Source organism: Mastigoproctus giganteus, chromosome 7 (assembly GCF_048544385.1).
Source record: "Mastigoproctus giganteus isolate SK-2022 chromosome 7, ASM4854438v1, whole genome shotgun sequence".
Taxonomy (NCBI): Eukaryota; Metazoa; Arthropoda; class Arachnida; order Uropygi; family Thelyphonidae; genus Mastigoproctus; species Mastigoproctus giganteus.
Window position 1 is genome coordinate 203,985,926 of NC_143581.1, and position 26,841 is coordinate 204,012,766.

General features: G+C 37.2%; 1 protein-coding gene across 1 annotated transcript in view; it reads left to right on the forward strand.

Annotated features, from left to right (window-relative positions):
• ND-51 (NADH dehydrogenase (ubiquinone) 51 kDa subunit) overlaps positions 1 to 26,841 on the forward strand; it is a 183,663-nt gene that overhangs the window by 56,349 nt on the left and 100,473 nt on the right. The window contains exons 4-5 of the mRNA XM_090378085.1: positions 6,795 to 6,943; positions 17,389 to 17,522. Of these exons, the coding sequence (XP_090234211.1) occupies positions 6,795 to 6,943; positions 17,389 to 17,522 (283 nt within the window). The remainder of the gene's footprint in view (positions 1 to 6,794; positions 6,944 to 17,388; positions 17,523 to 26,841) is intronic.

Sequence of the window (26,841 nt, forward strand, 5' to 3'; positions counted from 1 at the left end):
TGTACATCCCCTGTAACAGTTTGTCCAATCTTTCCATACATTTTCTCAATCTACCCATTTCACAATATCAGATGGAAAATTTGTTCCAACAATCAATTATACTCTCTGGCTATAAGCAAATTTCTGCATTTTAACCTGCAACCATCCTTTTATTATTAAATTTATGTCTCCTTATATGTGTTGTCAGAGAAAGAATCTCTGGCTATAAGCAAATTTCTGCATGTTTAACCTGCAACCATCCTTTTATTATTAAATTTATGTCCCCTTATATGTGTTGTCAGAGAAAGAATAAGGGTGCCATCAACATTTAGTTTACCCTGTCTATTTAAAGCCACATCAATCAGATCCTCTTGTAGGTGCTCGGTTTCAAAGTATTGCAATTTGCAGAACTGAAGTCTTTTTTGGTAAGCATTGACATTAGTAGTGGCATATGATAAAAGAAAGCAAACTTATACAGCATCAGTCAAAAAAAAAAAAAAAAAAAAATACACTTATCATTTTACCTATCCATTCCCTCCAAATGTTTGTCCAGTTCTTCCTTGAATCTATTTAAGCTATCACCTTCCACAACAACATATGGAAGTTTGTTCCAGCAATCAACCAATCGCTGGCTAAAAGCAAATTTCTGCACAGTTGTTCTACAACAGTCTTTCCTCAATTTGAATTCATGCCACCTCAAGTGCTAAATATGAATAAGAGAAAGAATCCCATCAGTATTAAGCTTGCTCAAATAATTCAAAGCCTTGTACACCTCAATCAGATCACGTCACAGGTGTCTAGTCTCCAGATGCTGCAATTTGCAGAACTTAAGCGTTTCTTGGTAAGAGCACCCCTTGTTCCCCTCATCAAGCCCTTCCCTGTACCCATTCTAATAGCTCTATATCCTTCGTAAAATGATGCTTCCAGACCTATATGCAATACTCAAGGTGTAATGTGACCATTGCCTTATACAAAGGGATAATCACCTCCTTATCCCTGCTAGCAAAATTCCTGTATATCATTGATAAGACCCCATGATCTACTCTGGCAGCCTGTCTGCACTGCTCAGAAAACTTCATATCTGACTGCACAATTACTCCCAGGTATTTTTCTCCACTACCCTGAGTGTAGTACTGTACAGTTGGTATGTTACTGTGGGGTTACTGCTACCCATATGCAGTACTTTGCATTTGTCAATGTTAAACTTCAGTTCCACCTCTCAGTTTATCTGCCCAACTTTTCTAGATCTTTTTGCAGCAGCATACCACATTACTGTCATTAACAGCACTGCCAACCTTTGTATCATCTGGAAACTTGAACATTAAGTCTGATATACCTTCATCAATATCAATGATAAATATAGAAAACAGCAATGGGACCAACACCAAACCCTGGGGGACTCCACTAATAACATTAGTCCACGAAGAGCAGTGTCAGTTGATTACCACTCTCTGTCTTCTCCCACTCCACCAGCCCTTTATCCATAGAAGCAACTTGTCCTAAATACCATACAACTCCAATTTGTATTGCAATCTTACCCTTTTGTGTCACTGGCTAATCTTGTTGGCTCTTTTCTGCACCCATTCCAATAGTTCCACATCCTTTCTAAAATGAAGCTTCCAGACCTGCATGCAATACTCAAGATATGGCCTAACTGTTGCCTTGTACAATGGGATAATCACCTCCTTGTCCAATCTGGCAAAATTCCTGTTTTATTGACAGAACTCCAATGAGCCATCCTAGCAACTTGTCTACACTGCTCAGAGAACTTCATGTTGGACTGTATAATATCCCTAGGTCTTTTTCTTTCTTCACCACCTTGAGTGTGGTACCACTCAGTACTTTGATAAAGGTTCAGCATTTATGCTGAACCTTTATCAAAGTACTGAGTGGTACTGAGTTTTTCAGGTTCAAAGATTCAGCATAAATGCTGAACCTTTGTCATTTCTCAGCCTATCTCTCTAACTTGTCTAGGTATTTTTGTGGTAGATTCCTGTCATTAGCTGCCCTGCTAAAAGGCACATCAAATGTAGTGTTGAAGTTTGCTTCAACACTACATTTGATATGCCTCCATCAGTATTGTTAATATATTTTGAAAACATTATTGGGTCCAGAATTGAACCTGGAGTGACTCCATTAATAACATTAATCTATGAAAAGCAGTGGGCATTAATAACAATTGTCCATCTCTTGCAACTCAGCCATCCCTTTATCCATAACAGTAATCTGCCCCTAATATGTGCATTTCCAATTTGCACAACTGTCTTTTATGTAGAATATTATCAAAAGCTTTACTGATTCTAATTATATCATTTCAGAATTATTATTATTTCTTTTTTGCATCCAGTTCCTCTAAATGTATCATATTAGCTGATCACATTGGTCAGACAAGATCTCTTCCAGCAGGTAACAGTAAATACAAATAACCAGAAAAGTAAATGACTCTATTAAAGTCATGAATAAGTGGAGCTGTTTGTTAATTGAGGGGGCCCATCAAGCTCTCAGCTGCCCAACTCAATGCCAGTGCTCACTTTTTTGCATCAGGCAACACAGCGGCAATCTCCAAGGTAGAATGCTCTGGTCCCACAGGAGTTAGTTATTGTCAGTGACTCTATTGTCAGGGAGATGGGTAATATTGTGTAAAAAGGATAGACGGAATATGACCAGGGTATGTCAGCCAGGAGCATACGTGTTGATACATGTTGGCACTAATGACATTGAGTAGGATATCTGCAGATTTACTTAACAAGTACAGGTCAATGTTGAAAAAAGTTGTGAGTTACGGTTAAATTTTAAAGCAATTCTGCAATTCTGCCAGACATGATAGGAGGACTTATATGATGAGAGCCTTGTCAATCAATTCGGCACTGGAGGGATTGTGCAAGGCTTGTGGGGGTAGACTTTTTCTCAGCGTGGTCTGTGTTTGTTAACAGGAGAGATTGCTTCTACAGGGATGGGATATCCTTAAATAGAAGGGGTGCAAGAGCGTTTGCTGATGCTATCGAGGCAGCATTAGGTGGGTCAGAAAACTGCTAGCTTGGTGGGGGATTCACAGACTAAAAGGTTAAAATTAGCCTCAGGCAGAGGTGAAGGTGATTCTTGCACTACTTCTATTAGAATGAGCAGTGGCCTGGAGGGTGGGGTGCTGGGGTTTCAGGGACTGATGGCAGTCATCATAAAACAAATAAATATGTGGGCTGTGTTAGGTAAACTAAGAATAAGTGCACGTATTACCTGCATGTGCACTAATGCTAGAAGTATAGTAAATAAATTTGATGAATTTGAAGTGCTGGTAAAGATATCAAAGGCTGATATTGTTGGGATATCAGAGAAGTGGTGTCACACAGATATTAGGAATGCAGAATTGGAAATTGTGTAGTACAGTGTGTACAGAAAGGATAGACAGGATAGGAAGGGAGGAGAGGTTATGCTGTTAATTAAGAAAAACATAAAATCTAAGGAAGTGCATCCAGTTAACATAGATGGACAGGGCAATGATGAGTCAGTTTGGTGAGACATAAGCACTGCGAAAGCAAAAATGCGAGTAGGAGTGTGTTATATAGATCTAAAAGAGTAAAATGAACAATTGTACAGTGAAATAGAATGGGCCAGTAAATCAGATTGTGTTGTAATGGGGATTTTAACTTCCTAGATATAGACTGGAACTTGTGGGTTGGTCACTCGCACGCTAATAAGACTTTTGTGAATTTATTGGATGATTGTTTTCTGCAGCAGCATGTTCAAGAAGTAACTAGAGATGGTATACTCTTGATCTGGTTATCAGCAGTGATTATTCATGCATTAAGAATTTGCAGGTAAAGGAACTACTAGGTGGCAGTGATCACAGTGTACTGATGTGGGATTTACTTAAAGATATAATTACTATCAGGAGTAAAGGGAAGGGTTTTTACTTCTGTAAAGGTGACTACAGTGGTCTCAGACCATTTTTAAATTCTGTACAGTGGTACCAACTGATGATGTTACCAACAGCAAATTCTAATTGGGAAGCATTCGAGGAATTAATCATGGAAGCTACTAGACTTTTCATACCAATTTCAAAATATTGTTTAAGGTTTAGGCCTAAATGGATGCCAGATGAACTATTGAGACTCATGGCAAAGGGAAAAAATGCGTGGGATGCATATAAATTATCAGGTGACACAGAAGCCTATGGCATATATAAGATTGTCTGTAATCACGTCACAAAGAAGATTAGGCAAGTGAAGGCAGATTTCGAGAAATCTTTGGCAAAGGGTGCTAAAAAAACAACAAGGACTTCTTTACTTATATAAACTCAAAGAAAGGGGATGGATCAAATTGGTCCACTTGATATCGATGGTTCGACTGTTGATGATCCTGCTCAGATAGCTGAAAACTGAATGGCTACATTGCATCTATATTCACACATGAGGTATTCTGTCGGGTAGTGGAGGCTTATTAAAGAAGAAGCTTATTAAACTCCAACAGGGAGCTAAATGATTTTGTAATAACAGAGCAAAGTGGAAGAGAAATTTTTGAAGTTAAACATAAGAAAGCCACCTGCTGTGGATGGGATCTATCCAGTTGTATTAAAAGTGGTGGCAAAAGACAGATGCAAATCAAATATATAATTATGAGAGCATCCTTGGACTTGGGAAGTCCCCACGCACTGGAGAAGTGCAAATGTATCCCCAATTCACAAAATGGGATCTAAGGGTGACATGAATATTACAGACCAGTTAGTTTAATTTCTGTTCCGAGTAACATAATTCAGTGACTGGTTAAAGATGCATTGCAGGATCATCTAGACAGCACTGCAGCAATAATTCATACACAGCATGGGTTTGTTAAGGGAAAGTCTTGTCTGACAAATTTGATTGCATACTCTGATGTCGTTACAAAGGAACTAGATGCAGAAAATAATTTTGATATCATATACTTGGATTTCAGGAAAGCTTTTCACACTGTTGCACATGGAAGATTACTATACAGATTGCAGCAGTTTGGTATTAAGGGTAAGTTGCCACAATGGTTAAAAGGATGGTTGAGTGGAAGAACACAGAGTGGTAATCAATGGATGCTGCTCTTCGTGGTCTAATGTTATTAGTGGAGTCCTCCAGGATTCGGTGTTTGGCCCACTGTTATTTTGTATATTTAACAATGATACTAATGATGGTATATCAGGCTTAGTATCAAAGTTTTCAGATAATACAATAGGGTTGTTAATGACAGTAATGGCAGTGTGCTACCGCAACAGGATCTAGAAAATTTGGGCAGTTGGGTTGAGAAGTGGCAACTGAAGTTTAACATTGACAAATGCAAAGTATTGCATATGGGTAGCAGTAACCCCAGAGAAATGTACCAGCTGGGTGGTAGAAAATGAAAAAGATCTGGGAGTGATTGTGCAGTAAGATATGAAGTTTTCTGTGCAATGCAGACATGCTGCCAGAGCACGTCATGGGGTATTATCAATGATATACAGGAATTTTGCTAGCGGGGAAAAAGAGTTGATTATCCCTTTGTATAAGGCAATGGTCAGGCCATGCCTTGAGTACTGCATACAGGTCTGGAGGCCTCGTTTTAGGAAGGATATAGAGTTGCTTAAGTGTGTACCGAGAAGGGCAACAACATTGGTGAGGGGAACAAATGGGATTGTCTTACTAAGAATGCTTAAGTTCTGCAAATGGGCAAATGGCAGCGGCTGGAGACTAGGCACCTGCGAGGTGATCTGATTGAGGTGCATAAGGCCTTGAATGGATTGAGCATGCTGACTTCTGATGGGATTCTTCTGCTTGTTCAGATTTGGAAACTGAGGGGGCATAAATTCAAATTAAATAAAGACGGTTCTAGAATAGATGTGCCGGAATTTGCCTTTAGCCAGCGGTTGGTTAATTGCTGGAACAAACTTCCACCTGTCATGTGGAAGTTGATAGCTTAAATAAATTAAAGGGGGAACTGGATAAACTTTTAGAGGGAATGGTTGTTGTGTGAATTTTTTTTATTTTTTATTTTTTGGCTGATGCTACATACACTTGCTTTCTTGCATCACATGCCTCTACTACTACTATTATAACAAATAAATTAATTTTTATTAATACAACAAGGTAGTCAATTATTGTATTGGTTACTTCTGCATAGCCTTTAAGACTTTTTTTTTTTTTTTAGTTTAAGGTAGAATAAAATCAATCCTTCTCCCCTCCCCACAAGAAAAACTTTAAAATTGTTGATTCAACTGTACGTATATTATTTTTACTATGTATACTACTGTTTACTATTTATTTTCAACTGTATATTTATTACATTTGCAGGATTGGAACAGGAAATATCCCAGAATGCAAAAATTTTATAGCTAATACCATGTGACCTAATAGAAAATAAAATACAATAAAAATAAATAAGAAAACTATTCTTTCAGGGCATATAAACAAAAATATTAACTTTAAATATAATTCCTGTTGCATCATATGACATGCATTAATTATTTTTATTAATTTAAAATTAAAAAAAAAAAATCTTTTAGAACCTATTCTGTTATTTTCTGATTCAAAGACCTGTCTTGATAAGGACCAGTCATCTTTTCAGTAAAAATACAAAGCAAAAAAATAAAATAAAGTAACAGTTAGATAAAATTATTATTTTTTGGATTCTTAGCTCTGAGGAGTATAAAAAAAAAAGAAGAGAAAAAATTCCTGACTAATTTAGAAATAATAGTACACTGCATGAAATTTAAAAGAGTAATTTTATTTTCCAGAAGGTATGAGTTTTTGAGAAGTTTCTCAGTTTGTGCCCAACTGATTTTGCATTTCTTATGTGGATGTTATTTTTATTGTGAATAGGGTGACTGGTACAAAACTAAAGAGATAATCGTGAAAGGACCAGAATGGATTCTAAAAGAAGTGACAAAATCTGGTTTAAGAGGCAGAGGAGGAGCAGGTTTTCCTACAGGAATGAAATGGAGTTTTATGAATAAACCTTCAGATGGAAGGTAAATTACAAGTAATTTACTTTGTAATATTTTTGTTAAGCAATTTATCATATTTTGTAAACACAACACCAGGTATTTTTTTTTTTTAATGAAAAAAAAAATGAACACAAGAGATATTAGAACCTGTAGTACTCAGTACCGTGCTTGGGTTGGAGATTGAGAAGACGAAAGAAGATATTTGTTGATATTAGACTTGAACTTCTATAGACTAATTTTCAGGAAATATGTATGACGGTTGTTCTGGAAAACGGCAGTTGAATGAATAAATGAGGAAGATGAAAAGTTAGTTCTTTGAGTTTGAAGTTGGACAGTAAACAGATGGTGGCTGGTGTCGGCACATGTTTGGACTGTTATGAAAGAGAGAGCAGGAATTATAGAAGCCAATTCAGAAGAACAGCGCCCATGGAAGTATCTGTAGAAAAGGCATGCAGCAGAAACAGTACATCTATGAGACAGGGAGCGGAGAGACTCTGTTAGAGATGAGTCATTAATTAACTTAACTACCCTCTTCTGAATGGAATCTAGAAGCCTGAGAGAGGTTTTGGGGCACCGCCCTAAATGTGGGAACAATATTCCATGGTAGGGCAGATTTGCGATTTGTACAGAGTGAACAGCTGTTTGGGAGAAAGTAACGCCGAGAGCGAAAGAGAAAACCAAGTTTTTTAGATGCAGAGGAAGCAATATTTGTAATGTTCTTGTGCCAAGAGAGATTAGAAGTCAAGGTAATCCCCAAAAGAGATATATCATTTTGCCTAGAAATCGGAGTGTCACCAAAGATAAGCATAAGAGCAGAATCCTTTTTGCGAGATATAAGACAGGACTAAGTTTTAGAAGGATTGAAATCAACTAAGTTGTCTTTGCCCCACTGGAATATTACCCGGAGATCGGTATTTAAGGAATTGGTAGCAGATATTTGAGAAGTTGAAGCTGATTGAGCAGGGCAAGGTTTCTCAAACTGCAAAGTGGAATGCAATGTGCTATCATCAGCAAAACTATGGATAGGATTTCCGGTCAATGGAAGGTCATTAACATGTTGACTGCCGTGTTGGCCCTGTATGTCAGACACCATTATGTTTTTCAGGCACCATGTCGGACATATATTGCCGACACCCACTGTTTCAGTGGGTGCTGTGTCGTCTGTATAGCGCTAATGATTGTTGGAAATTTTTTATTTTTGAAAAGCGTGGCCTCCGGTGTTACATGTGATGAAATTTGCATGTCGCTATGAGAAAAAATAAGCGAGTAACTGGTCATTATTTTAAAATTCTTTATTATTACAAATTTTATAATTACAAAATTATGAAGATTTATGGTGTTGTCCAAAACACATGAAAGGCTGATGAATGTGGTCTGGACAATACGTCGAAACTCTTCCCCTTTCTTCTAGCAACTGATCTTCCTTCCGACTCTTTCAATTTTGTGTAACAAAAAATGCACATCCTTCTAACTTTTTTGTTGTTTGCGTTGATTTTTGTCGTTAGTATATGAGTGTTACCACATTTTGGCTTTTCATGTTTCTCTTTCCATTCTATATTTAGCAAATCCATAACTACTTCTTCCCAAAAGTTTCTTATTTTTATTTGCATTGACAACTGATATTCCGAGTATATATTCTATTGCTAATTTCCGGTACCACTTTACCCCCTTTCTTAGCACTGTGGCATACGAACCTATTTGATCCGACAGATCAATGCCTGCCTTTCCCTTATTATAAGCTAGAATAGGAAGTGGTTTTTTTTTGCTTCTTTCCATCTTCCTTTACTGGTGGAGGGACCATCAACTGGGGCATGCTTTGTCGTTAGTAGTTTCACATCTTGAGCATCTCACCACTTTAGAACAATTCATTTTTTTCTTCCTTGGCGATCATCTCCCCTTTATTTAGCTTTGAGTACATGACTTCTTTGGGCATAAATTTTTTATTCGCTTGTAATGTACCAACAATGTGAGTTTTTTTTATGAAGAAACAATAATGCCAGATGGTAGCTGGTATAAAAGTTGTCTACATACAAGGCGCGACCTTCATTTAGAAGTCCTTGCGATAATTCTTCACAGCCTTTGCAGCTAAACCTACGGATTTTATATAATTTTCAGATTTACCTGAATAGATCTTGCTCAACCAGACATATCTTGCAGTGGAACATAATTTGAACAGCTTGATTCCGTACCTGTGTGCTTTATTTGGAATATGCTGTCGGAATATCAGCCTGCCCCTCCAAAGAATAAGAGTTTTGTTAATGACAAAATCTTTGCCAGGGAAAAATATTTTCTGATATTTCAGTTGCAAAACATCTATCAGGTATTGTATCTTACTGAGCCTGTCCCCTGGAATACCGGTTTCATTGTCTGAAAAGTGAATGAGGTGCAACAACAATTCAAATCTGTTGCAAGACAATTTTTGTTACTAAATTATTTTTATAGATGGGTTTGGTTGACCAGTAAGATGCAATACTGCCCAATCTTACTAGTCCCATCCACATAAGAAGCCCAAAAAACTTTCTTATCTCATCAGCAGTTGTTGAAATCCACTTTCTTAGATAACTCTGCCGCAAAGCTCGGGTGCTCTGAATTTTCTGTTCGGCATATCTGTTTGTTTCCATTACCATAAGATTTATTACTCCATCAAAAAATAATGAAAATGCCTCAAGATGAGTAATGTTTCTTTATATGTTTATTTGCAGTCCCGATTTGCCTGTAAAATCAAATCTTTTTTGGCATCATTTGTATTCAGTCCCTTCAATAGTGTCATTTGTTTCAGTTGCTTCAATCTCAGGTTCTTCGGTCTTTTTAAATTGCTCATCTGTGTTTTCTTCTTCCATCCAGTCTTAAAGCACTTCTTCAATATTTTCCAGTATTTCATATCTCCTTCATTTGAAGAAATATCCCAGTTAGGATCTTTTACTGAATCATCACAGTCGAAATCTTTCATCTTCAGAACTACTACTAAGATTTTCAGCAATTCTGTTCCTTTTCTTTTAGTCATTGCTTTTTAGATTTTTTTTTTTTTTTCACAACACACTTGTATAAACTTGCGGAAAAACACAACACAATATGATGGATAATACAGTGCGCTAACAAACTTGTTTTCACAAATTCACAAAATCGCTAATAATACTGACAAACTCATTGCGATGTTTGAGAGTTTATTTTATCGTGATTAGTTGCAGTGTACCCAGGGTTCAAGCCTGTCACCACCAAATACGGAGGATGCAGAAAGGTCAAGGAATGACCACTGCATATCCCCGAGCAATATGGCCTTAGTTGCTAATGCTCCTAAAAGCCAAATAACAACAACAACCAAATTGCAATGTGTGCCACGCATGCAATAAACTAATCACAAATGACTCATGTATGTATGTTGTTGTTGTTATTTGATTTTTAGGAGCATTAGCAACTAAGGCCATATTGCTCCAGGGATATGCAGTGGTCATTCCCTGACCTTTCCGCATCCTCCGTATTTGGTGGTCACGGGCTCGAACCCCGGTCTAATCAAGAATCATATGTATGCCGTAATAGTGTCACACGTATGTGGCCGACACGGCATCTCAAGAAATAAAGTAACCTACTGGGCCATGTCAACCACATATGCAACACAAAAAAAAAAAAAACTCTTTATTTGATATTTTAAATGAAAAAACTGCATAACACTGACATTTCAGTATTCATTTTAGAATTACTAATCAAATTATTTACTAAATATTTTTTGGCCCCTGGGAATTTTTTTTCTTCTTAAACTAGCTTGGCAGTCAACATGTTAATATACAAGAGGAAAAGAACCGCACCTTGGGGGACACCAGCATTACTGGAGAAGTTAGAAGACAGAGCGCCATCTACCATCACCCTCAGTGAGTGGTCAGAGAGAAAACGGAATAACCAGTCACAAAAAACAGTTGGCAAACCATAAGATGGAAGCGTGTTTAGAAGACCTTTGTACCAAATGATCAAAAGCCTTTGAGATATCAAGAGCAACTGCTCGTGTTTCACCAAACTTTTCCATTGAATTTGGCCATAAATGTGTAACATAAGGCAAGAATATCACCAGTGGATCGACACTGATGGAATCCATACTGGTGATCATTGATCAGACGGAGGGTTTTAGGTAGTTTAAGAGTTGGCTGTTAATTGATTTCTCCATTACTTTAGAAAGAGTAGAAGTAATTGCAATGGGACGATAATTGGATGGGAGGGATTTGTCATCCTTTTTAGGAACTGGGCAGATGTGAGCAAATTTCCAAGCAGAAGGAAAAACACTTTTGGAATAGGAAAGTGAGAAAAGATGGCAAATAACAGGAGTAAGTTCAGGATCACAGGTTTTGAGAACAAGTGGAGAAATACCATCAGGACCTGCAGCTTTCTTAGCATCGTCAAAATCCTTCTGACATCCTGTTGACAGAAGACCACAGGAGGCATTGAATGGAGTGTGTTGGGAATGGTGGGTGGTATCTTACCAAGATCATTAATACTAACATTAATGTCAGTTTTATCCTGATGAAGTGACAACAGAACCATCTGGTTTTGACAGAGGTGGGAGCGGAGATGGGCAGAAGTTGCGGCCAATGGCTTTGGCAAGAGACCAGAATGCTTGGCTACCATTAGGGCAAGAAGCAAGCTTTGGCCTAGGCAGAAAATGAAACTGAAGAATTGGAAACAAGCCAATTACAATATGCAACATTTTTCTCTTGAACAGCCTTAGCGCATATATTGGAAAATCAAGGTTTAGATAAAGGACGAGATTTTAACTCGATTTTAAAGGACGAGATGTGGAATAAAGGATTCTATTCCTACAAGAATAATTTCACTGACACGATCTGAGGAAGCGTTGACATCAGAAGTTTTGAAACAGTAATCAGACCAAGGAAATGAAGAAAAGAAAACTCGAAGGTCATTCCATTTTGCATTCTTGTAATGCCAAACAATATGAGGTTGGGAATAGCCATGAGATAAAGGCTCCATTGGAGAAGAGACAATCACCAAGTTGTGAACTGAGGTCCCTAAAGGACCACTCACTTTGACTCTGTACTTAGAAGGGTTGTTTGTGAGAAAAAGATCAAGCACGTTGGCTGTATGGTTTGGATATGCTGTTAAACCAAATTCATTATGCCTACTTAAACTTAAATATTAAAATATCTATTAGAATTATGTCAGTGTGAACTTTAATGGTTCCAGTAGCAGACATTAACCTGATAATGGTCACTCAGGACCTCTCAGGTGACTTGCAAGAAAACGTTTTGGGCATTTTTTTTAGGTTGAAGATTAATGATCAAAAGTTTCTCTGCCTTCCTAAATACAGACCCACTTTTACTCAAATTGTTTTTGAAGTGATATATTCAGAGTAATTGCATGAAAGAATTAGACAGATGCAGTGTGACCCTTTTTCCAAGTTTTAGTTTTCTCAGGTATGTGGCACCTCACGGGTGCTGCTCCAGTTTTCTGATTGTGTTGAACAGTTGTCATTCTAGTTCATCTGTTTCCTAGAAATGGTTTCCTAAAAGTAATAACAAATAAAACCTTATGGATTAAAAAAAAAACACGAAGTAGTGTCCATGCTGTTCTAGTTCAAGGAAACATAACCACTTATGCCCTCTAATTTTCTAAATAAAGCAGCTCTGGAGGAATATTTTAAGATTTTCTCAGAATAATTAGTGGAAAACAAGTGATTGAAAAAACATGTGAGAACTCAAAAGGGTTATTTCTTCTCTACAACTGTTGTAATTATTTTCATGATGAGGACTTATTATTTAAATATTGGCATTCAGTTTTCAATGTTTTTTTTGTTTATATTATATAAACATTTTATAATATAATATATATTATATATTATCTGTTTACATTAAAAAAGTTTTCCTCCTGGTGATATTTTTTCAACCTTGAGAATGCTGCGTGGTTGGGGCGTGGAGTAGTCATTGGAAGAAGAGGGATGCGGGTCATGTGGTACAATTGGGTGGGGGCAATTACATCACTATACACATAATTATGCACAGGTAAATAATTACATAGGTCATTTCCTGATTAGATGTCAGTGCATTTCGACAGGTGTCTGTAATCTGTGATGTTTGATTTGCTAACATAGTAATTAACACAATGCTGCCACCAAGATTGGCAATCACTGATTCTGAGAGAAAACTATGCTGTCAGGAATCTGTACAGAAATATATAGAGAGAAACATGCCAAAAAGTTATGAACTAATCAGAGAATAAGTTCAATGACAATGGAGCAAGTTGAAAATTGTTGAAAATCAACGTGACAGGAAGCAGGTAGCTAATATGGTATGCTGAAAATCAGCGAACCATTAAATGGCTCAGATGTAATGTAAGATCTTCATAAGATCCTGATAACGAAGAAACCAGTGAAGTATCATATTGTGATTTAGATGATATGGTAGATGATTGTCAACATTGTGGATTGTTTTTCACAGTGAACCCGGAAGAGCCACACATTGGTGTTGTCGCGGAGAGTAGGTATATCTGCCGACAGCAGATACCTATCCAGACACTTTAACGACTGTTGTTTGACAACACAAGTGCAGGGGTTGGTGAGCAAAGTTAGCAGGGATCAGGGCCCTCTAGTTTATATATTAATAAAATTTTTGTATATATAAATATTTTTATATGGTAAGTTAGATTCCAGTCATTGCATGTGTAATTTTGAAATATTGTGTGCTTGATGATTTTATTAATTTGAAAACCGAAGTACCTAATAGTTTCCAGTTTATATTTATGACTGTAAGGTTTTTTTTTTCTTTTTCTTTTTCAACAGAATTAATATATAAGCAGAAACATATTCACATGTGCAATTTTGAAATTTGCACTCTTAACAATTTTCTGCACTGGAAAATGGAACTGATTGTTAGTTTTATATTTTATGGCTGTAACTTTTTTTTCCCGCTTTCAGCAGAATTAATATATAAATTTTTCATCAAAAAAATGAAGTTAGTTAAAATAAGTACAGAAATCTGGTAAGAAAAGATGGATATGTTGGAAAACTGTAAGCAGAATTCAGAAAATACAAAATCTTTTTCCATAAATGAAAAAACACAGTTGGTCATCTGTCAAATGCCAGGCGGTCCTCTCATTTCAGCAAACTGGGATGCTGCCACTGCTGGTTAAATTTCCGTTCTGGTCTTCAGTTTCAATCTGCAGCATTGATTATCATTTAATTGCAGAAGTATGGCTATAAAGAATCCATGACAGTATTAGCTTTAACATTAGTAGAGGCATACGATGCAAGAACGCAAGCTTATGCAGCATCAGCCAAAAATAAAAACCCTCCCATTTCACCCCTCCATTCGTTCCAAATGCCTGTCCAGCTGCCTTAAATTTATTTAGGCTATTAGCTTCCACAACAAAAGATGGAAGTCTGTTCCACCAATCAACTACCTGCTGGCTAAAGGCAAATTTCTGCACATTTATTCTACAACTGTCTTTCCTCAATTTTAAACTGTGCCCCCTCAGGTTCTTAGTTGGAGCAAGAGGAAGAATCCCATCAGCATTCAGCTTGCTCAACCCATTCAAGGCCTTATACACCTGAATCAGATCACTTCACAGGTGCCTACAAATAAGCCTTTCTTGCTAAGAGCAAGAAAGGCTTATTTGTTCCCCTCACCAATCTTATTGCCCTTCTTTGTACTCATTCTAGCAACTCTATATCCTTCCAAAAATGAAGCCTCCAGACCTGTACACAGTACTCTAGGTGTCGCCTGACCTTTGCCTTGTATAACGGGATAATCACCTCCCTGTCCCTGCTAGCAAAATTCCTATATATCATTGACAAGACTCCATGACCTGCCCTGGCAGCCCATCTGCACTGCTCAGAAAACTTCATATTTGACTGCACAATTACCCCCCAGGTCTTTTTCACTTTCCACTTCCCTGAATGTAGTACCACACAGTTGGTAAGTTTCTCTTCGGTTATTGCTACCCATATACAGTGCTTTGCATTTGTCAATGTTAAACTTCAGTTGCCACTTCTTAGCCCGTTTGACCAACTTATCTAGATCCAGTTGGAGTAACATAATGTCTTTACTGCCGTTAACAACCCTGCCAATATTTGTATCATCTACAAACTTTGACATTAAGCTTGATCTACCTTCATCAATATCATTGATAAATATAAAACAACAATGGGCCCAACACTTAATCCTGGGGAACTCCACTAATAACTTTTTTCCACAAAGAGCAGTGTCCATTGATTACCACTCTCTGTCGTCTCCCACTCAACCATCCCTTTATCCATTGTTGAAACTTACCCTTAATGCCATACCTCTCCAATTTGTATAGCAGTCTTTCATGTGCAACAGTATCAAAAGCTTTCCTGAAATCCAAGTACAGTCAGTCCTTGTATAACGCGTGTTTACACTACACAAATTCGATCATATACGATTTATAAATAGGGGAATGATATCATATATAACACGAACCGAATTCGCTTATGCATGATTCGCCTTTGTGTTTACAAGAAATGGCAGCCGAACGTGGAATCACCCCAACTGAACACAACACGATAGGAATGAAAAGAAGATTCTGAAAATGTTTTTAATGTTTTTTATATCAGCGAAGGGGAAACACTTTTCGCCATAATAACGTAAAAACCCCACAATTCCAGCTATCGGTATTATTGCAAATGCGATTAGATCGAGTTTACTACCCGTTTATAACAGATTCCACTAGCAGGAACGCAACTGGAAATTGTTTTTATTGTTTTATGGTAGTGACCTCCAGAAATGTGCTTTACTAAAATGTGAGTTAGTGAGGTGATAATAGTGTTTCTGCCTTTACGGTGTTGTTTATTCAGTTGCTACACGCACGCACGCAACTTTGTTTATGTGTATCAAGTGTGCTCTTCATTTTGTAATTGTGCTTTATTCCCTAAAAACGAGTTAAATACTTAAAAGGTGTGAAAAGGAACAGATTCAGAGAGAAAAAGAAAAGTAATATCGATAGACAGAGGCTGACTGGGTCAAAAATTCTTACCCGGGAAAATTTGTAGCGGCCTCATACTAGCGTTTATGGCCAAAATCACACCGGCCTCCATTGGCTTCTAGCCTCTGGCCCACAGGGGTTTCCCCAGCAAGGCTTATGGCTAGTCGGCCTCTGTCGATGGAGAAAAAATGTGAAATTGTGAAATGCTTTGAGCGAAATGAAAGAACATGTGATATTGCATATGCTACAGACCTATATGAGTCAAAGCGAGAAAAATTAGAAAGAATGCAGAGAAAATAAAAACAATTTTCATTGCAGAAACAACTCAAAGTGTAATTAATTAAAATCCATTAGATCAAGACACAAAGAATAAGAAGAGTTGGAACGGCTGTCATCTGTTTGGATAGATCAAACGGAACAAGTTTGCTTATGATAGAAGCAAAAACATTAGCAATATTTTATTATGTAATGATCGTAATAAAATATGTATTTCATTACGATTATTTATTGTGTTTGGTAATGTTTTGGTTATAAATGTGTTTTCAATCTTGGGTGGTCGGCACCTAACCCTATTTTTCCCATAGGGCCTGTTATTTATATTGCATGATTTTGCATTGCACGAGGGTTTCTAGTAACACAACTATTATGTTATACAAGGACTGACTGTATATGATATCAAAATTATTTTTGGAATTCAGTTCCTTTGTGACCACATCATAGTATCCAATCAAATTTGTTAGACAAGACTTCCCTTTAAAATGCTTCATGCCTAGATGATCCTGCAATGCTTCTTTAACCAGTGATTCCATTATTTTCCCTGGAAAACTAGTTAAACTAACAGGTCTGTAGTTATTTGTGTCACCTTTTGATGAACCCCCTTTGTGGATTGGTGATACATGGGGGACCTCCAAAATGCACTGCATATTCACACGTATTATTTTCCTCTATAGTTTTTTTTTTTTTGATTGCTCTCATTCCTGTATTAGAAATAAGGTATACAAAAAAGAAAGTGGTTAGCATTTATTTAAATATACAGGTGATTACAACATAACTACCAATTTGGCATTCATGTTATCTTCAAAAAATTTTAAATTTATTGATTGAGGAAGCAGAGTACTAAAATGCAATTGCAATATAATTTATAGTAATCTCTTTTATTGTGATCACTTACAATAAAAGAGATCATAATAAAAGTGATCTCGTTTATTAAAAGAACAGTCACAAGTGTTTCTTTTCATTTCCTTATTAAAACTGCTACTAAAGTGGTATAAAATCAAAAAAATGAATTTTAACTAACCAAATAACAAATTTTCACACAACTGTTCTGGAATTTCATAGTAATTGACAAACTGAGAATAACACATAGCAATCACAAGTAGTATGGTGGAAAGTGAACTGTTACTCCATTAAATGATAGAACAGCTGTGTATATATGACAGGGTAACAATTTGACAGCACTGCTTTTGTACAACCATTTATCAAGAAAATTGACTTATTTCTTATTTATTTATTTGATCTGAATATTTCAGACCAAAGTATCTGGTAGTGAATGCAGATGAAGGAGAGCCAGGTACATGCAAAGATCGAGAAATACTTCGACATGATCCACATAAATTGATTGAAGGATGCTTAGTAGCAGGAAGAGCTATGGGAGCACAAGCAGGTGACATTTTTTCCCCTTTGCATAATCTCATAATTAAAGAGAAGAATATTTAACAAAGTTAACTTTATTTATTATTGGAAAAAAGTGTTTGTTTTTGTCCCCTCTCCAACTCCAAAAAGTCATTTTTGAAGTGGGGTAGTTTTTAGTTTAAACTATATTTATTCATACATAAGTTGACCAGCATTATAAAGTCCCTAAATATAACTTACTATTATTTTTTGCACAAGGAGAGTGATACTAGATGGCTCTTCATCTTCTAATTTCTTAACTGCTGAAGCACCCCAAGGATTTGTTCTTTTATCCTCATTTTCTTTTCATATAACAGTAACTTTCTCCTGGTAATCCTATCCATAGTTTTGCTGGTTTTAGTATGCTGCATTCCATGTTCCTTTTTGATAAAACCTGCTCTACTCGAACAACCATTTTTGTTTAAACATTCTCCTACAGTTCCTTAATGATTAGTCACCAGATCATTCTCCAGTAGAATCACTCCTTATAATATTCAGGCTACTCTTTATTTTTTTGTAAAAGAAAAAAAAAAACCTGCTTTATCTATGCTTATTAACTTTGATTATGCATAGTTTTAGGCAAGAGCATATTTGTTTATTTTAATTAACCTTTTAACTTTTCGTGGCAAAGACATATTACAAATGTTTTTGCTGTATCTAAATAAAAAAATTATTCCTGTGGAAAGACTGTAGAAAGGCATGCAGCAAAAACTGAAGAGGCAATAGGGAATTGATTAAAACAGGTACAAAAGTGGTATAAAATGGATTAGCTCCATGGATTTGAAACAATGAGGCTATGTTTGGTACAATGTACAGAACCTTCATTGTATGAATATTAGCTAGGTATAAAAGCTACCTAGGAATTATCAAAGATAAGTAAAATTTTGAAAGTTATTCCTTTGTCTTGGCAATACACTTTCGACTGTATGATGGTGGTGTCCAAAAGCACTTCACAGTTGCAGTAAGTGCAACTCGGGTCTTTGGCAAAGACAGCCATATAGTGGTAGAGAGGCCTTACTTATCAGTGCCTATGAATTCGTGCAGAATATTTCTGCTTGGTAAAACAATGCTGCTTTAAAATGTAGCATTGTTTTTAACTGCTTTCCTCCTTCTGTTTCACATCCCTTTACTTTTCAATTCTTCATTAAGCCTTAGCCTTTTCGTAGAGGGCTAAGCAGCATACAATGTTGATTTTGATCCTCAGTCCATAAAATTAATAATTTTTTCATATCCTAGAGTAATCCAGAGCATTGCTTCATAATCACTTTTAATAGGTGTAGAACCTTTCACAGTATTCTTTAGTATGTTCTCTATGGGTTTGCTATTGACAGATATATGATGAGAAATCAGCACTTTGGCTGTTTCATATCACTTAACAGTGTTGAGTTTTCTCTCAAGCATAATTATATGCCTCTTTTTAACAATAGTGCATTTAAAATCAATTTTACATTTATCAGTTATAAGTTTGGAGAGAAAAGTTTTGTATTTTTTAAAATGACATGAGCTGTGCACAGTCAACACAATAAGAGTTGAAGGTATACAGAATGCACTAATCCTATCTGAATAAGGCAACCACAATATGGACACACACGCACGCACGCACGCACGCATGCTCTGTCATGTAAGTAGTCTGCTTACCTTATAGCATCCTGATATACATGGTGAGCCTTATGTTAGTTTACCAAGAAGTAAATTACCAAAAATTTACTTCTTGGAAATTCAGCTTGGATGGTTCATTTAAGTTTTTAAATAACATCATGTAAATGTAATATTTGGTAGTAAATTGACTTTAAGATTTAAGTTGTGCAAATTATTTCTCCGTAAACAGCAGTTGCCAATATTATGAATTCTCATGGTGCTACATAATATATCATTATTTATCGTGGCCATAGTGACAATATGTAGATCTGCTCTTAACCGTATTAATATGCCAGGTGGGAAGGAGCAGCAGTGCATAGCACACGCTTCTTGATTAGACCGGGGTTCGAGCCCGTCACCACCAAATACGGAGGATGCAGAAAGGTCAGGGAATGACCACCGCATATTCCTGGAGCAATATGGCCTTAGTTGCTAATGCTCCTAAAAACCAAATAACAAACAAACAAACCATATTAATATTTCAAATTTGATCCTGGCTTGGCATTTTTGGGTCTCATAATATTTCCACAGGATAATATGCTTATTATTAGCTATTTCTCATAACTTTTATTACAGATGATGGTTGGAAGTATTATTCAGAAGAATGAAGCCTAAAAATATTAACCAGAATTGGGGGGGAGGATTACATTCAACCAGTGCTTTATTTCCATCCCCCTTTTCCTTTTGCTGTTCATTGTTCTCAATTATGCTTTGTTTTTGTTATTGCCTCTCCCCCTTCTTTTGCTTCATTTCGTGTTTCCTTATGTTCTCATAATGCTCTCTGCTGATGCACAACCTTGCTCTCATCTGTTTTGTCTTTACTTTTTAAGGTTTCAGAATGATAAAGAGTATGGCCATTATCATGACAGTTTTGTTTTTACCTTTTATTTTAAATTTTATTTATTTTATTTTAAATTAAATTTAAAATAAAATAATCTAGTACAGGAACTCCTCGACTTGCGGAAATTCGACTTTACGCAAGTTTTTCCGCCCAGTGCAAACTTTAAAAAATCGTGGAAACATACTTTGCATCCCGTAGGGATAAATGGACGTATCATGAAAGTATCGTAATGTGAACCCAATAACACTTTTGTAATTCGTTCCAAGTCCTTGGAAGTTGAAAATTTTGCTATATTACTAAGCTATTTATCTCTCTCTAAACGGTCATATTTATAATGAAAATTGCACTACACTTTCATCATTACCATATGTTCCCATTATAACAAATTTGAACACCTTTGTGATATTTTTCTAAAGCACATTTCTGGAAGTCACGACCGAAAAACAATAAAAACAATTTGCACTTTCGGGCTTATTGGGCTTTTCTGTTAGTGCATCTAATTATGAACGGGTAGTAAACTCGATCTTATTGCATTTGTGATAATACCGATAACTGCAATTGTGTGCGTTTTTACGTTGCCGTATTATGGTGAAATGAATATCCCTTCACTAAAATCTTCAATTATATAAAAAAACAAATTTTTTTTTTTTATATAATTGAAGATTAAGAAGAGAATGAAACTTCTCTTCATTCCTATTTGTTTATTACAACGATGAAGGGAAAGCAAACGACGAAAAGTGCAAGTGGTGGTAGTGCCAGGAAACTAAACAAAATTGATTTAAAAATGAAGATGAAAATTAGCATTAGCATAAGTAGAGGCATTTTATGCAAGAAAGCAAGCTTATGCAGCATCAGCCAAAAAAAAAAATAATAAAATAAAATAAATAAAAAAATAACCACTTCCACTTCACCCCTCTGTTCGTTCGAAATACCTGTCCAGCTGAGCCTTAAACTTATTTAGGCTATCAACTTCCACGACAAGGGATGGAAGTCTATTCCACCAACCAACCACCCGCTGGTTAAAGGCAAATTTCCTCACGTCTATCCTACATCTGTCTTTCCTCAATTTGAATTTATGCCCTCGCAGGTGATTATTCTGAGCAAGAGGAAGAATCCCATCAGCATTGAGCATGCTCAAACCATTCAAGGCTTTATACACCTCTATCAGATCACCTCGCTGGTGCCTAGTCTCCAGACACTGTAATTTGCAAAACTTAGCCTTTCTTCGTAAGAGCAACCCTTTGTTCCATTCACTAATCTTGTTGCCCTTCTCTGTACTCGTTCCAGCAGCTCTACATCCTTCTTGAAATGAGGCCTCAAGACCTGTATACAGTACTCAAGGTGTGGCCTCACCATTGCCTTATACAAGGAAATAATCACCTCCTTATCCCTGCTAGAGTTGATACGTTGCTCTGGGGTTGCTGTTTCCCATATGTAGTAATTTACATTTGTCAATGTTAAACTTCATCTGCCACCTCTCAGCCTATCTGCTCAACCTTACCAGATCCTGTTGCAGCAGCATAGTGTCAATAGTGTCCTTGACAACCCTGCCAACCTTTGTATCGTCTGCAAACTTGGACATTAAGCTTGATATACCATCATCAATATCATTTATAAATACAGAAAACAATAATGGACCCAACACTGAACCCTGAGGGACTCCACTAATAACATTAGTCCACGAGGAGCAGTGTCCATTGATTACCACTCTCTGTCTTCTCCCCCTCAACCACCCCTTTATCCATAGCAGCAATTTGCCTCCAATGCCACACTGCTCCAATTTGTGCAGCATTCTTCCATGTGCAACAGTATCAAAAGCCTTTCTAAGATCCAAATATATAATATCAAAGTTATTCCCTGCATCGAGTTCTTTTGTGACTGCATCATAGAATCCAATCAAATTGGTCAGGCAAGACTTTCCCTTAACAAAACCATGCTGTGTCCAAGCTATAACTGAAGTCTTGTCTAGATGATCCTGCAGTGCTTCTTTAACCAGTGCCTCCATTAATTTTCCAGGAACAGAAGTTAAACTCACAGATCTATAATTACTTGTGTCGGCCTTTGACCTCCTTTGTGAATTGGGGTCACATTTGCACATCTCCAGTCTGTGGGTACCTCCCCCAAGTCCAAGGAAGCTCTCATAATTGTGGCTAAGGGTTTGCTTACTTCCTTGGCTGCCTCCATTAATATAACTGGATAGATCCCATCCACCCCAGGTGCCTTTCTTGTGTTTATCTTCAACAATTTCTCTTCCACTTTACTCTCAGTTATTACAAGATTCTCTACCTTACTGCCAGAGTTGAATACACCTCTGGCATTCCCCTCGCTGAATAACTCCTCATGTGTGAATGTCGATGCAAAATATTGATTTAGTTTGTTAGCTATCTGAGCAGGATCATCAACAGTTGACCCATTGATATCAAGTGGACCAATCTGATTCATTCCCTTCCTTCTAGAGCGGCGCCTCCGTAGCCAGGTGGGCAGGAGCAGCAGTGCGTAGCACATGCTTCTTGATTAGACCGGGGTTTGAGCCCGTGACCACCAAATACGGAGGATGCGGAAAGGTCAGGGAATGACCACCGCATATCCCCGGAGCAATATGGCCTTAGTTGCTAATGCTCCTAAAATCCAAATAACAAACAAACAAATAATCCTTCTAGAGTTTATATAAGTAAAGAATTCTTTGCATCCCTTGCCAAAGATTTCTCGTAATCTGCCTTTGCCTGCCCAACCTCCTTTGTAACTAGGTTACAGATCAACTTGTATCTATCATAGGCTTCTGTGTCACGTGTTAATTTATATGTATGCCATGTATTTTTCTTCTCTGCCATATGTCTCATTAGTTCATCTGACATCCATATAGGCCTAAACCTTGAACAATATTTCTTAGTTGGTATGTAAAGCCTAGTAGCTTCCAAGATAAGTTCTTTGAATGCTTCCCATTTTGAATTTGCTGTTGGTAACATCTTCAATTGGTCCCACTGTATAGAATTTAAATACTGTCTCAGACCATCGTAGTCACTTTTACGAAAGCAGTAACCCTTCCCTTTACCCCTGATGGTAGTTACCTCTTTGAGTAAATCCCACTTCAGCACACTGCGATCACTGCCACCTAGTGATTCCTTTATCTGCAGATTCTTAATGCATGAAGAATCACTACTGATAATCAAATCGAGAGTATTACTCCCTCTAGTTTCCTCCCGAACATGCTGATGTAGAAAACAATCATCCAATAAATCCACAAAAGCCTTCCTAGTGTGTGAGTGACCAGCCCCCAAATTCCAGTCAATATCTGGGAAATTAAAATCTCCCATTATAAGACTCTCTGATTTACTGGCCCACTCTATTTCCCTGTACAGTTTCTTATTATACTCATCAGAGTCATTAGGCCTATAGCACACTCCTACTCTCAATTTTGATCTCCCAATGCTTATGTCACACCAAACTGACTCGACACTGCACTGTCCAGCGATGTCGACTGGTTTCACTTCCTTGGATTTTATGTGTTTCTTAATTAATAGCATAACCCCTCCTCCCTTCCTATCCTGTCTGTCCTTTCTGTAGACGTTGTACTCCCCAAATTCCAGTTCTGCATTCCTTATATCTGTGTGACAACATGTCTCTGATGCTTTGAGCAATACATCAAATTCATCAAATTTATTTACCAAACTCCTAGCATTGGTGTACACGCTAGTATACATGCACCTGTTTCTATTCTTAGCTACCCTAACACAACCCATGTGTTTACTTGTACCACAATGACTCCCAGCAGTCTCTGAAATATCCTGTGAAGCAATACCATAAGGAAGTAGAATTTTAAGACTAAAATCTACTTAGCATATTCACTCACCTACATATGTAATTTGATATTTAACTATATTTGCTAAGTAGATTTTAGGTACATTACTACTTACTAGTATGTCTTTGTGTAATCAAATTCATATGCTGCCATATACAGGGGGCATTTGAAAAGTTTATGGCCTAAATTCGAAGGGTTTATTTGAGAAGTCTGGTGACATGTTACTTTTCAACACAGTCACTTTTGCCATCGATGCTGCGATGTGTTGATTACAGCTTTGAAGAAAGTTTTCTCTTGGGCCTCCAGGAATGTGTTTGCTGCAGCAGTGAGATCACTGTCGGGGGGTAAAAATAGTACTATTCAGGTATTTTTTCAAATTAGGAAATAGATGAAAGTCTGATGGTACTTGATCTGGTGAATATGGTGGATGGTCTAAGATTTCAAAGTCACATTCATGCAGCAAAGTCATGGCAATGACAGACTTGTGAGTAGGATCATTGTCTTGGTAGAACAAGACTCCTTTTCTGAGGTGTTTTTTTTTTTTTTTTTTTTTTTTTTTTGGCATTTGTCTTTGATGTTTTTGCAGAAATGCCTCACAAGGCCTGTGTACTATCTTGACCTTTCTATGTATGATGCTATCAGTTTTTTGGTAGCAGAAGGACTGACTTCTGCTTCTTTTGTGGGTTGGTCACTCACACACTAGTCAGACTTTTGTGGATTTATTGGATGATTGTTTTCTGCAGCAGCATGTTCAAGAGGCAACCAGAGAAAGTAATACTCTTGATCTGGTTATCAGCAGTGATCATTCGTATATTAAGAATTTGCAGGTAAAGGAACCACTAGGTGGCAGTAATCACAGTGTACTGATGTGGGATTTACTTAAAGATTTAATTACCATTAGGGGTAAAGGAAAGGGTTTTTGCTTCCGTAAAGGTGAGTACAGTGGTCTCCGACAGTTTTTAAATTCTGTACAGTGGCATAAACTGACAATGTTACCAACAGTAAATTCTAAGTGGGAAACATTCAAGGAATTAATCGTGGAAGCTACTAAAAGTTTCATACCTATTAAGAAATATTGTTCAAGGTTTAGGCCTAAATGGTTATCTAATGAACTAATGAGACTCGTAATAGAGAAGAAAAATGCATGGGATGCATATAAATTACCAAGCGACTCAGAAGCCTATGGCAGATATAAGCTAGTCTGTAATCAGGTGACAAAGAAGGTTAGGCAGGCGAAGGCAGATTACGAGAAATCCTTGGCAAAAGATGCTAAGAAAAACAGCAAGGATTTCTTTACTTATATAAACTCTAAAAGGAAGGGTATGAATCTGATTGGTCCACTTGACATCGATGGTTCGACTGTTGATGATCCTGCTCAGATAGCAAAAAAACTGAATGAGTATTTTGCATCTACATTCACACATGAGGAATTATTAAGGTTTGAAAATGGCAGAAGGTTATCAAATTTTAGAAGGATACTTAATGATTTTGTAATAACTGAAAGCAAAGTGGAGGAGAAATTGTTGAAGATAAACATAAGAAAAGCACCTGGGGTTGATGGGATCTATCCAGTTATATTAAAGGAGGCGGCAAAGCAACTGAGCAAACCCTTAGCCACAATTATGAGAGCATCCTTGGACTCAGTGGAGGTTCCCACGGACTGGAGATGTGCAAATGTATCCCCAATTCACAAACGGGGATCGAAGGGTGACACGAGTAATTACAGACCAGTTAGTTTAACTTCTGTTCCGGGTAAAATAATGGAGTCACTGGTTAAAGATGCATTGCAGAATCATCTAGACAAGACTGCAGCAATAATTCAGACACAGCATGGGTTTGTTAAGGGAAAGTCTTGTCTGACAAATTTGATAGGATATTATGATGTGGTTACAAAGGAACTGGATGTAAAAAATAATTTTGATATCATATATTTGGATTTCAGGAAAGCTTTTGACGCTGTTGCGCATGGAAGACTATTGTACAAATTGGAGCAGAATGGTATTAAGGGTAAGTTGCTACAATGGATAAAAGGATGGTTAAGTGGGAGAAGACAGAGGGTGGTAATCAATGGGTGCTGCTCTTCTTGGACTAATGTTATTAGTGGAGTCCCACAGGGTTCGGTGTTAGGTCCAATGTTGTTTTGTATATTTATCAGTGATACTGATGAAGGTATATCAGGCTTAATGTCGAAGTTTGCAGATGATACAAAGGTTGGCAGGGTTGTTAATGACAGTAAAGGCAGTGTGCTACTGCAACAGGATCTAGATAATTTGGGCAGATGGGCTAAGAAGTGGCAACTGAATATAACATTGACAAATGCAAAGTACTGCATATGGGTAAAAGTAACCCCAGAAACGTACCAACTGTGTGGTACTACACTTAAGGTGGTAGAAAATGAAAAAGACCTGGGAGTAATTGTGCAGTCAGATATGAAGTTTTCTGAGCAATGCAGACAGGCTGCCAGGGCAGGTCATGGGGTTTTGTCAATGATATATAGGAATTTTGCTAGCAGGGAAAAGGAGGTGATTATCCCTCTGTATAAGGCAATGGTCAGGCCACGCCTTGAGTACTGCGTACAAGTCTGGAGGCCTCATTTTAGGAAGGATGTAGATTTACTTGAGCGTGTACAGAGAAGGGCAGCAAGATTGGTCAGGGGAATGAAGGGATCCTCTTACCAAGAGAGGCTTAAGTTCTGCAAATTGCAGTGGCTAGAGACTAGGCACCTGTGCGGTGATCTGATTGAGGTGTATAAGACCTTGAATGGGTTGAGCACGCTGAATTCTGATGGGATCCTTCCACTTGTTCAGATTACGAACCTAAGGGGGCATAAATTCAAATTAAGAAAAGACAGATGTAGATTAGATGTGCGGAAATTTGACTTTAGCCAGCAGGTGGTTAATTGCTGGAACAAACTTCCATCTGTCATGGAAGTTGTAGGTTGAATAAATTTAAGGAGGAACTGGACAGGCATTTGGAGGGAATGGTGTGATTTTTTTCTTTCTTTTTTTTTGGCTGATGCTGCATAAGCTCATA